The sequence below is a fragment of the Chlamydotis macqueenii genome, chromosome 5 (genome assembly GCF_036417535.1).
Source record: "Chlamydotis macqueenii isolate bChlMac1 chromosome 5, bChlMac1.mat, whole genome shotgun sequence".
NCBI lineage: Eukaryota > Metazoa > Chordata > Aves > Otidiformes > Otididae > Chlamydotis > Chlamydotis macqueenii.
In genome coordinates this window covers 23,056,719-23,069,071 of record NC_141560.1, presented here as the reverse complement: position 1 = coordinate 23,069,071, position 12,353 = coordinate 23,056,719, and the positions used below count along the sequence as shown (strand labels likewise).

Below are 12,353 nucleotides of genomic sequence, written 5' to 3'. Positions count from 1 at the left end.
AAAAAAAGTCTTCACCTGTTTCTGTCTAGCCAAACTCAAAATTCCTTTTCCACTCCATCCATTTTTTAACACTTCAAAAATACTAGGAGTGCAGGACACCCTGATTTCTGAAGAAGTCCTTATTCATCAGCTGAGATGAGCAGGCATCTACTTTCCCAGCCTTCTTTTACTTTATTTCTTTCCTTTTTTCCCCCCCTCTGTGTTTTTCTCTTCAGTTTTGAAGGGCTTCTACTCAGGGAGAACGTGAAGAAAGCCATAGGAGACCAGTTATGAGCTCAGGTCAATATCCTGCCTTTCTTTTGGACCTTTAGTAACAGTTCAAACCCACTGTATGTAAAATAATTCTGAATCTGAGAGCTTGAGAAAAGCGCAATTCACACAGTGCAATTTATTATGTACCACCCCCCAAAAACAATACTGCAAACCATACATGAAAAAATCTGACAATGCATCCAACAATGCAACTCCTTCTCTTCAGAAAGATAAAAACATTAAGCAGAGCAGGTGTTTTATTTTTCCTGCAGAGAAACCTTAAGAATTGTCTGCCTCTAAAATAAACATATCATTTTTAAAAAAGATACAACATTTCGGAGACTGAAATAACACTGTGAATTTGGATGCCTGCTGTTAGTTTAGTTTTAGTGCTGTAAGTTTGACACGTCAGACTAGGGAAAGTAAACAAGGTGAGCAGATGTGTCTACACAGTGTAATTCAAATGATATGGCACTACAGATATACAGATTAATACTATGCTTAGCTAACTAAAAATTAGTATTTTTACTGTGCACAACAATAAGCAAGTCCAAAAACCAATTACTGTATAGGTCTATCAAAAAACCCTTTTCAGTTGCAACTTACTGTTTTGAGTTCCATAAGAACTTGTTCATCCACTCCTTCATCCAGAAAAACTTCTCTGACATCGTTGATGACATCTTCAATTACAGACCTGTACAATTTAGGCTTTAAAAAAAGAAGTAACTAGTCAGTGTTGCTTTGAAAGAAAATTATCACTTCAACATTCAAGTAAAATTTTCGCCCACAAAAAAACCTCTGAAAACTGCATTACAGAATACACTGCATGTTTCTGAGTGATTAAAATATCCAGGGAGGTATAAATCAGCAAAAGCAGCTCAAACAAGGTGAAAAGAGAGTGACTGTTCGCTATATTTTGTAACATAACTATGGCACAAGAGTTTTGAAGCCATGAGGAGTGCAATTCAAAAGAGAGAAAAGGAAATTGTTTCCCATTCAGTAAATTTGTTTTTTGCTTGCCAATGTACATACTGAATACGCAAAAATATTTGCATTTGTGCAAAATATTCAAGTCAAAGACCATTAAGAGTTCAAAAGGATATTAGATAAATATAAAGAAAAAAAACTTGTTAGTGCTTGCTAGTTCAACATATACAACTCAGAATGATCTCAAGCTGAAAATCATTGAAGGCTCAGAAAACTGGAAGCATTCATGTGAACGTCCGTTCCTCCTTACACATTTGTTTACAGAAACTATTGAAGACAGGATACTAGGCTAGACAGACTCCTGTCTTCAATCCGTACTTACGTCTTTACATTAGAAATTTTTCAGGGGGAAATGCTACAAATACAGTGTTACTCTATTATGCCAATTTCATGCCTAAACTGTCAACGATCAAGTCAATTGTCAATTCACTTTCGGTTGCCAAAAGAAGTTGTGGAGTCTCCACCCTCTGAGACATTCAAAAGCCATCTGGACACGGTCCTGAGCAACTGGCTCTAGGTGGCCCTGCTTGTGCAGGGTGGTTGCAAGATGACTTCCAGATATCCCTTCCAACCTCAGCCATTTTGTGAATTTTAAAATGCAGGTACAATTTTTAAAAGAGACTATGAATACTTAACCTTACCAATTAAAGCACAAAATCTAACTCATAGGACCATAGGATAATTGTACTATGCACCTTTTAAACAGTACACAGCTTGGACCCTCTGCATACACGTGAAACTCAACAAAATTTTCATTGGGTTTAACTATCTGTGCTATTGAATCGCAAGGTAGCACTATGAGCTCTAAATTAAGACTGATGAATTTGCAGCCTGTGAAACATATAAACTTCACTGACCAAGGCTGTTCCTTGGGCTGCAGGTAGACCATTCTTAAACCAACCTGAAAGTAGCTACAACTTTCTGTAAGCTGACATCTTCCTCTACCCCGTTCCATAACTTCCTTAAGCAATAAATCCTAAACAAATTCACACATATCAGATGTGCTGTATATATGGAAAACAATCATTCTGTACTCCTGCAGTGGGTTTGTCATCCCAGGAGGGCTGTGCCTCCAACACACATGCAGAAAACCTGCACTAAACACATGCAGTTAGTCCAGCAGTGCTGGAACTACACAAATTTACTGCATGCACTTGAAACATTTATTTTATGCATATACAGTTGCTTAATGCATCCCAGAAGTGTTAAATTTGTTACAGATAGGCTGAAGATTACATTGCCCACATGTTACAGAATTGTTATGCCTACATTATGGAATAATGGAAGGGGAATACCAGCACATGATTTACTAGTCCAGGAAAAAGCTGAGTGGCCAGTAAGCACAAGAAGAAGTTGAATATCTTTGCTTTTAAATGGTAAAAAACACCCAAACAAAGAAAAGGGAAAAAAAAAAAAACCCCAAAAAACCAAACCTTAAAGAAATGCATTGATATTACAAGGGGAGAAAAGAACCTATCTAAAAGCCTGAAAATAAGAACTAAGCAGTCTGATGGCTGCTTAGTGCATTATGTCCTTAGTGTTTAAAATAAACTCCGCACTGGGGCACACTCAAGTGATTTTTCTTATTAAAAAGCCAATCAATCAAACAAACAAAACCAACAAAAAAAACCAAGGGAAAACAGAAGAAAAAGTAAGAAAAGCAAAAGAAAACCCAGCAAAACCCAACATACACTCTGTGTCATTGACCACACATCAATATTTTGACAAACGGCATGCTATCAGTACCCTATTTTTTCTTCATTGTACATTTCATCAGTTTGCCACTTCTCAGCTTTAAAACATGCTGCTGCAAATCATGTAGCTGAAATGTTAGAATTCATCCCCTTGTTACTTGTCTCTCAAAAAAAATTTCTGGCCCCAGGTAACAGGGCAAGTTTGCCATCCTTGAAAATTATGTTTATAGCACCTATGTCCAAAACTTAACTTCTCCAAAAGAAACAAAACACACCGGACTACTTGGAGATTTTTTTTTTTTTTCTTTCAGAACAATACTGTACGCTCACATATTCAGGCTTTCAGTATGGCATTAATTGTGCTTACAGAGACACTTGAAACAGACTTTCAAAGGTAGACCATTCTTGAGCTCTAGTATTTTAAATCTGTGTGGTGAGTAACTTAGAAATACCAAGTATCATTAATAGGATTATTTTTCCACTTGGATTTAATTCACAGCAGATGCAAAAAGACATTCTACTTAATAACATTAAGCCCTATTATTTCTATAATTAAACAAATTGCATGAAGCTTATATGATTTAAGTAGTACAGAAATGCTACTTAACCTATTCCCTATATTGTTCCTTATTGTATTAAAAGCATCTGTTTCTTAATGCCAAAACCACATTCTGCAAATAAACATGCTTAACCTCAGGCATGTGAGTTACTTCCCTTAAGTCGAGAGAACTACCTGCATGTCTGAAATTACAATCAAAACTCCTGCAGGATGGCGACTGTGTTTTCTCCTTAAATCATCTATTAGGTCCACTTTTCTAATAAAACAGATTTTACACAAACAGGCCTTAATAATTTCCAGCAGCAGTTACCACCTCCTACCACCACAGTCAGGCATTTTTGTAAGGTTTATTTACAAAGCTTCCTCAGTCTATAAAGCCCTAGGAAAAAGTATCAGCATTCAGATATAATAAACTGACCCTACAGCCCAACAGTCTGCTTGGGAATGTTTTTCTTTTTTTCCCCTGTGTAGTAAAGGAAAAACCGAATTCAAATAGCAAGAGAGCAGAGAGGGAGGTTCAGAACATAGATGTTCACTCTGCCATTGACACAGCATCCTGCACAACTTCCAAGAGCCCAAGTAAGCTGCTAAGCCCCCCAAAAGACAACAGCAGCAGACGGGTGCAGAGCCTAGTGCGACACAGGTTAATGATCCCACAAGCAGTTTGTACGTGCATGTATCTCTCTGCATGAGCCATACCACGCACTGGATCTAAAGATGGGTCAGAATGTTTGCATGCTGTTCTAATCATGCAGTATCACAACATATGGCACACTCATGGCTGTATGATTAGAAGGAAGGGAACAGAGAAGAAAGTATTTGCACGCTTACAATGAAACAGTGTCTGTCTGAAGAAAGTATCCACACCCCTACAATGAAACAGTGTCTCTCTGATTTTACCTATATGTGTTTACATAACACTCAGAAAAATCCTGTCTGGTTGAAAACATTCTCTTGTGTACACCTCCTGAACACCCAGCTCACGTGGATGCACAATGCATTCCACAGAGGCAGCAGCAATGCCTTCAAGAGCCATCCATAGTGGAATTTTGAAGAATAACACAGAACACTTTTCCTGCTTCAACCGAGGCAAACCCAGCAAGTAAAATTACGAAATGGCCTTAAGCCCTGGTCTTTAAAAGGAAGTACACTGTATTGTTTTAGATATACACTAAGTGTTGGCTTTAAGCATTATTTATATGATGCTCAAGCTGTTTATAAAAACCACCTAAGACTCTGAGTTGAATGACAAAATTATTTTCATACACTGCTTACTCAAAAAATAAACATGAGAATACAATTACTGAACAAATCTAAAGATGAGACAGCAGGTGAGGTAAGCTTTCCAATAAATTTCTGCACTCAGTCAGAAAAAGCAATGAGAACTTGGAAACTTTAAAGATTGCTATTAAAATAATCATGCTTTCATCTGGTTTATATTTTAGTGCCTCCCTCATAAAGAGTACATTGCTGTAAACTTCAAGCTCTTTTAAGAGCAAAATACTCAAATCACTCTTCAATAAACACTACTCCAAACACTTACTACAGATTAAAGACAACAATTAAAATTCCTGATTTATTAGATACAACCACAAACACATAGAAAAGATCTGAAATCTACTACTTCCCCCTGCTCCTCCTCGGGAACATAAGGGGATGATTATATTTCACTTTCTCTGTGCATCTTGTAAAGAAAACTCAGAGTATGGTGAGATTGCTACACACGCACACACACTTCAAATCAGAGGAGCAACCAGCAAGCTATTTTAAGAATGCCACATGCCTTCGGAGGCTTACACTTCCTACATTCTTTCAGTTTCAAGGGTACAAAAAAGGCATCTCTTTGTAATTATTATCACTACACTTAGTATTTAAGTAGCTTGGGTTTCCAATAACCAACATGTTATGGAGAGATATACCCTGGCACTCTTTGTGCATTTGACAGCAGTTTGTTCCGGTTACTTCTGCAGTTATCCCTGAAATGTCACGAATCTTTCTCCTATCTGTGTAGTTACAGCTGGAAACCAGCTGTATGACAGCTAGAAGAGCACACTGTAAAGGTAACTAGTGTCAGTCACAATTATATCACAGATGTGTGTAAAAAGAAGTAACACATATAGTCTACATTGTAAGCACCAAAACTTGAGCTTTTTACGTTGTTGTGGACTTTTACAAATAAATTACCTTTGTCACTCAGAAAATCTTATACTGCCTTTAACTGTTAACATCTTACATTTGTCCTTTATTGGGAAGAACAGATTCCTAGCAATTCAGATTTGATCAGATGCTGACGTGATACTATTGACAGATCAGGCTCAAAGTCTATCTTCCTAAAGTCATCACCTGGCTGCAGTATTTCAAGATGTTCCTATTAATCTTTGGTAACCTGATCCTTGCTATTGAATGAGACCTGAATTTGACAAAGTTGACCACGCACTATTGCAAGGTTTTACTACTTGACTGAAAATTAGCCTAAAGCATACCTATTTGAAGTAGGCTCATTTTAACCTTGAACATTGTGTTTCGAACAGCAAAAGCCAAACACAGACACCTTCCAAGAGAATTTTACAGAAGTTATGCCAGTACAGAAATACCGCTCAGAGAGAGCAAGCCTTAGTAAATTACTGAATCAAAGATATTTACCAGTACTCTGGAGATTACTCAATAAATATCTATTGCTATTCAATACTAATTGAGTACTAATTACTTATTCAGAAATAAAACCTCTAATTTACTGTATAGAAATAGAACTTTTTCTTGCAATCAAAAAATAAAACCAGAAGTTTACAAACTGAAGGACAACCAACAGATTCAGATCGCACACATTCAAGACACATCCTACTGAGTAACTGCCCAGCATGTGATGGCTGACTACTTTCCTAAATTCTTCTGACAAAATATCAAAGCAATGACGCTACTTTGCAATTGCATAACCCTAACCCCCAGGCAGGTCTGTAAAATTTCAGATTTGGAAAGGAAAACTAGGATACTTCGCATTTGCTTTTGTATCCTGTTTCACAGTATATCAAATGTTGTAATTAAACCAAATATTAGTGGAAATTCTAAAACCTTTGCTCTGCCTGGACTGTAAGAAAATATTTGTACATTTTAGTGACCAGAAGCCCACAAAAATCATCAAGTGGTACCTGTAGCTCATGACCCACAGACAAAACTCCAACATTAACATATGATTCTATGACGTTTAGGGCAATAGCTGTAGTCAGACCTTGGCAAAGCACCACAAAGTAAGCACCGCATCTCTTCCTGATGTACCGGGTAAGAACCGTTTACACTCTGCTTTCCCCACCCAGCACAGAAACTACGAAGAGCTTACGGGAACAGAGAAACGTGTGCTAAGCTGTATGCTAGGAACAACAAAAAAAAAAAAAAAAAAAAAAAGAAAGAAAGAAAAAAGGAAGGAAAAGACAAACAGTTCCAAAGGCAGGAGGGGAAGGGGATGAAAACTGTCTTTGTGCAATGCGTAAAAAGGAAAAACCACTTACACCGGCTGGGAGACGCCCCCGCCGGAGTCGGCAGAACGCTCCACGGCTCCGCAGGCCGGTGGCGACGGGGACGGGCGGCGCGGAGGGGAGGGAAAAGAAGGGAAGGGACGCGAAGGGAAACCCGGCGAAAGCCCGGTCGAGATCCGAGGGACAAGCCGCCTGTCTCCCAGCCTCCGCCGCCGAGGCTTGCACCTCCCAGCCCGCGCTCGGCGGCTCGCTCCCTATTTAAAGGCTGATGTGGTGTTTAAATGGAGAGGCGGTGACGTGGGGCTGGAAAGCACCTTCCCATCCTAGCAGAGTCTATATTAGAGAGCGGCAATAGCTCTATATAAACAGGGCAGCCACAGGGAGGAGGAACACAAGGAGCAGGGAGGCAGAAAGGCAGGGGGAAGCCATGATGGATCCGAGAGCCACAAACAAGGGGGCCGAGCCCGACGCCGGGACGCCGGGTTTGTCTCCTCCAGCGCTTCGGGGCGGGGGTCGCGGCCGGGGGCGCGCAAAGGGGAGCGGAACGGAGAGCGGCGGCCGGGGGGGTCGGTGGCTGCGCAGGTTCGTGTGACTGCTTGTGGCAAACCTCTGTGAGTACAAGTGCAGCAGCGAGCCACCCGCCAAGGTGCAGAAAGCACGAGAAGGGAACAGGAGGGGAAAGAGGGGTTTTTTGTTTTGAGGTTTTCGGGGTTTTTTTTTTTTTTTCTCTCCTGTCTTTTTAAAATAAATACTGCCTCACTCGCCGGAGGGAAGTTGAGGGCTTTCGCCTGGCTTAGCCCATCCAGCCGGGCTGGGAGAAGTGCTTTTCAACCATCGTCTCCTTCTTATAAAGCAACATAAAATGGCTCCAGCGGAGCCCGGGCGGGCTTCGCCGCCACCGACACCACAAAACCGAAACCCGACTCGGGCGCCGCTTCCCCTCGCCCCAGGACGGCAACGACGGCGGGGTGAGCAGCATCGCCCGGGCTTCCCCTCCGCTCGCCCCTTCCCCGGGCGGCTCCCTCCGGCGGCGGCGCCCCCCGCCCGCCCTTCCCCTCCCCGCCGGACCCCCAGCCCGCGGGCGGCGGCGCGGCCTCAGCCTTCCCCCGCCCGCCGGGCCGCCCCGCCGCCGCCCCGCGCCCCCGCCATCCCGCTCCCGCCGCCCCCAGCTTCGCGTTCTCCCCGCCGCCGGGCGCCACAAGTGGGCTCCCCGCAGCGGGGAGAGTACGGAGCGGGGTGGCTGCCCCGCGCCCCCTCCCCACCCCTCCCACCGCCCCTTCCCGCCGGGGCCGGGGGGAGGGGGCCAGGACCACTCGAGGCGGGCAGGCGGCGGGAGGGAAGGGAGTGCGGGGGAGGGGGCGGCGGGCCCCGCCGGCCCCCTCCGCCCGCGCTACCCCCGGGGCCCCCCTCGCCCCCCGACCCGGTCCTTACCACGGGGTTTGTGTTAGTCGAGCTCGCCATGTCCCGAGCCCCCCGGGACGCCCCCGACCGCGGGGGGGGGAGTCGCCCCTAAAACAATAAACCTGCCCGGCTGCGTCCCCCCAGCGCCCGCACGTCCCGCCCCGGCTCACGGGCAGCCCCGCGGCCTGGCCCGGCCTCGTTCGCCGGCCCTGGGGCTGCAGCCGCCGCCGCCAGCCGCCCGCTCTGCCCGCTTCGCCCCTTTATATAGCGAGAGCCGAGCAGCTGCGCGAGCGGCCAGGGCGAGAGGGGGACGCGAGCGGGGGGAGGGGGGTGGGGCGGGCGGCGAGGCATCGCGAGAGCTTGCGCGCGAGACCGCGCCGGGCCGCGCGCCGATCACGTGAGGCCCCCGCCCCGCCGCCATAACACCTACTGAGGCGGAAGTGGCTGCGCAAGGTCGAGGGCTCGGCCCTCGCACAGCCCGACCTACCGAGGCGGAAGTCCCTCCGTCTCCCCGTCTGGCGGCGCCGAGGCCCCGCCCATCTCGCCCGTGACGTCATGGCGCCCGCCAGACGGTGACGCTGAGGGCCGGTCGGGCCCGCCGGCGCCAGGCTGTCCCCGGGCCGGGGCCGGGGCTGGGCGAGGGCCCAAGGCGGGCTGGCGGGGGGCGGCAGCCTTTCAGGGGGAGACGGCTGGGACCGAGCCGGTCAGGTCCGGCGCCAGGCTGGGGAGACATTAACTTGCCTCGGCTCAGGCCCCGGGACCTGCTTGCTCCTCGGCAATCGAAAACCACACCCAGGACAGAAATGGCTGTTCCCGGCCCACAAGAAAGGGAAGCCCTTCTTAACTGGCCCAGTGAGCGCTGGCGCCTTCCATCCCAGGCTGTTAAACAAAGGCCCGAGCAACCAGTGCTGTAGGCCACAGACCCCAGAGTGGTTCTGGACTCTGTGCCTGGGCTGGTAACTGAGTCCAGAGCTGCACAGGAATAGGGAGGCAGCAAAATCTAATAAATTACTGATATTTCCCCATCGGGGACTCCCTGTGGCCCACAGGTGCCCGCTAATTTGCAAAATCACTGCTTTTAGCAGTTCTTCACAGAATCAGTGGCAGTAGGATCTCTCAGCTGTGCAAGAAGTTGTCAGAGCCCTGCCAGCTGGCTTAACATCCATTTTCCCCTCCACATTGCCTTCTCTTCCTTTTCCATTCTTTCTCTTTATCCCCTTTCTCTATGGCAACCTGCGAGATACCCATAATACAGGAAAATCTGAACTGTGACTATTGTTCCTTCAAAGTTAACTTCACCACTACCATCTTTGCTCAGTCCTTAGCCCAACTTCTGAGCCCTGTTCATCCTTTAGGTCTTCAGCAGTGAGTCATCTGTGGAAGTACCACTCAAGCGTAAGTGAAAAATAATACTGATTTCTGCCTCTGCATACATAAGGCATAGAGGTTACATCTCTTCAACCAATACTGTGATATGGCGCTACAGACTGCATTTGTTATGTTACCTTCAGCCTGAAGTCCCACTTACTGAGTAACCTGAGCAACAAGGGAACATGTCTGGTAACTTTTGATGGGAGGGAGTTTGTTAGTGAGTACAGGAGACCATCCCATCCCATTCCTCTAAATCCTTCATTTCCACAGTGGTGAACACCTCTTCTGGAGTGCAGACTTTGTACAAGGACGTGACTGGTTTACAGTGGGCCAGCTGATGAAGCTACTGTTCACTGTGCATACTGCTGGAGCCCCAGCCAAAAAATAGCATAGTTTACAAAGTTTTGTAAACTTTGTCAAACTCCACCTTTTTGATGGAGTTTCCCACCTGCACAGCACAGCCAACAGGACTGAAGATGGTCTGCCCCCTCAGAAGCCATAATTCGTGGTCTGATGAATAAACTACAGGGATTGATTGAGGAGTGCTAGTTTTATTTGACTTCCAATGCCTCCAATAAAAAAGTAGTAATCTCTCGCAGAGGTTTTGTATTTTGCTGTGAAGGGAAACTGCTGAAATGACTGGCATGCCAGGAAGAAATCAGACTGCCATTCATACCCTTCCTCTTTTCAACAGGAGGCACTGGATAGTGACAGTTACCTTCCCTGGAAGCCCCTCCTTGTTTTTCAGAGTGGCTTACTGAATTATTAAAAAATGTAACACCTGGGCATAACAGCACTATTGGCTCAGTCTGGTCATGCTCCTTTCCATAGTTCAGCAGACTGACTTTCCAGAAGGTAAGACCTGTGTGCATAGCCCTGTCACCATCTCTCAGACACCAATATGAAGTTGCAGTGCAGCACTGCAACCCACCCCACCCCCCGCAATGCCTCTAAAGGATATTGCTGTGAATAAAATCAAGCCCTCACGAGAAATGCCTCATTGAGTCAGACTAATGGTCCATCTAATTTATGGCAATTCAGCTGCTGCTTGGGGAGAACAAGTGAGTGAGCTGCTTGCTGGAGTCTGTTCGCCTTGTTTTTTCCCAGCCTCACAGCTGCCTGCTGTATCAATGTTCAGGGGTTGTACTTCATTTAGCATTTTGTTAGACTGGAATAACATACATGTTTATATATAGTTCAGTAGCAGCACTGATAATCTGGATAGCATCAGTAGGCATAAGCTACGTAACAGCATTACTTTCAAAGTTAACTGTAATTATCTGCCAGCATTCTCTTTTGTTTCCCAGCCAGGCATGAATTATATTAAGTTTGTGTATTATCCTGTCTGTCTGCTTTCTCCCTAGGGTTTCTACCATTGACAACTCAAGGTGGCTTCAACAGGTTTAGCAATAATGTCAGCTTTACTGATGGCTGGATGCTTCTGTTTTAGTCATTGTACTGTCCAGGCTGGAACTCCACAGTGATGATCGACTTTATACTCAGAACAAAGATGGTGACATTTGATTACACTTTCTCCTTCACTGTAAAACGGTGCCAAAGATGGGATAGTGTAGGGAAAAGCACATTTGTGTGCAAGATCAAAAGCTGATCCTTGGTGTGCTGAGGAAATAAAATTTAAAAGTTCCCACTCTATCCTAAACATGTTCATCTTCCTTTTTCTACCAAACTTTTGAGATTAAGACAAACAAATTGTCTTTTATAGCCAGCACTTCGCACTCAGAGGCACATGGTCTGCATTGAGTGCCCTGGATGATTCTGTCCTCTTAGTACCAGAGGTGTCCCTTCCTTCTCTGCAGAGCAAGTTACTTACTACTGCAACAGTAGCTTAACAAGTTAATATAAAGGGTCTAGGATATGGAGATGTTTTCAGTTCATCTCCTTTGTGGTCCATCAGAGAACTACATATTTTAGAAGAGAGATTTTTGAACTTGTGAGTAGGAAGTGGGGGCAGGGGGATGGATAAATTTTAATCAGTATGATTTTTGGGTTGATGGCATTCCCGTTCTAAAGTTCTTGGCAAGTACTAATGTGTTGTTCTTCGCAGGATAGCTTTCAAGAAGATATTTTTCAAAGGGCTAACCGATGTGTAAGTATTTGCTAATTGGGGGAGGGATGGGACACACTTAAATCTAGAAACTCAAAGGTGCTAAAAACCTGTAATTGCCACTGAAAACCACCAGCTACCAGTTCAGCTGAAAATAAGAACTACACAGTCTTGGTGCTAAGTCAAAACATGTTAAATTTAAGTTGTGTTTTTCAGTTTTTATTTGATCGTGTTTTTTTTTTTAAATGGAAGGGTTTTTTTGTGAATGTGAAAATGGTAAAAATAATAATCTGAACTAGTCTTCTCCCTCCCAAGAGCAAGCCATGACTATGCCTGATCTCGTACACCTGGAGAAATCAGTACCTGATCACTATCAGCATGCCCTCATTTTTGTTTGGAAGATATTTCTGATCATATAACAAAGCATGGAGTACCTAATATGAAGTGTTGCTGCCACAGTGGTTTATAATTTCTTAGTTCTTGAAACAACAGAAAAACTTGTTAAGTGTGACCAAGGTCGACTAGTTCCCCTCCCCCTCGGGGGGCAGTTAAGC

At 44.8% G+C, this 12,353-nt stretch overlaps 1 protein-coding gene across 1 annotated transcript in view; it reads right to left on the bottom strand.

Annotated features, from left to right (window-relative positions):
- The window catches only part of GTF2A1 (general transcription factor IIA subunit 1), a 29,299-nt gene extending 20,643 nt beyond the window's left edge, over window positions 1–8,656 (bottom strand). The window contains exons 1-2 of the mRNA XM_086749325.1: window positions 8,394–8,656; window positions 859–960 (exon numbers count right to left, since the gene is read on the bottom strand). Of these exons, the coding sequence (XP_086605451.1) occupies window positions 859–960; window positions 8,394–8,423 (132 nt within the window). The 5' untranslated portion in view covers window positions 8,424–8,656. The remainder of the gene's footprint in view (window positions 1–858; window positions 961–8,393) is intronic.
- Window positions 8,657–12,353: the final 3,697 nt, after the last annotated feature.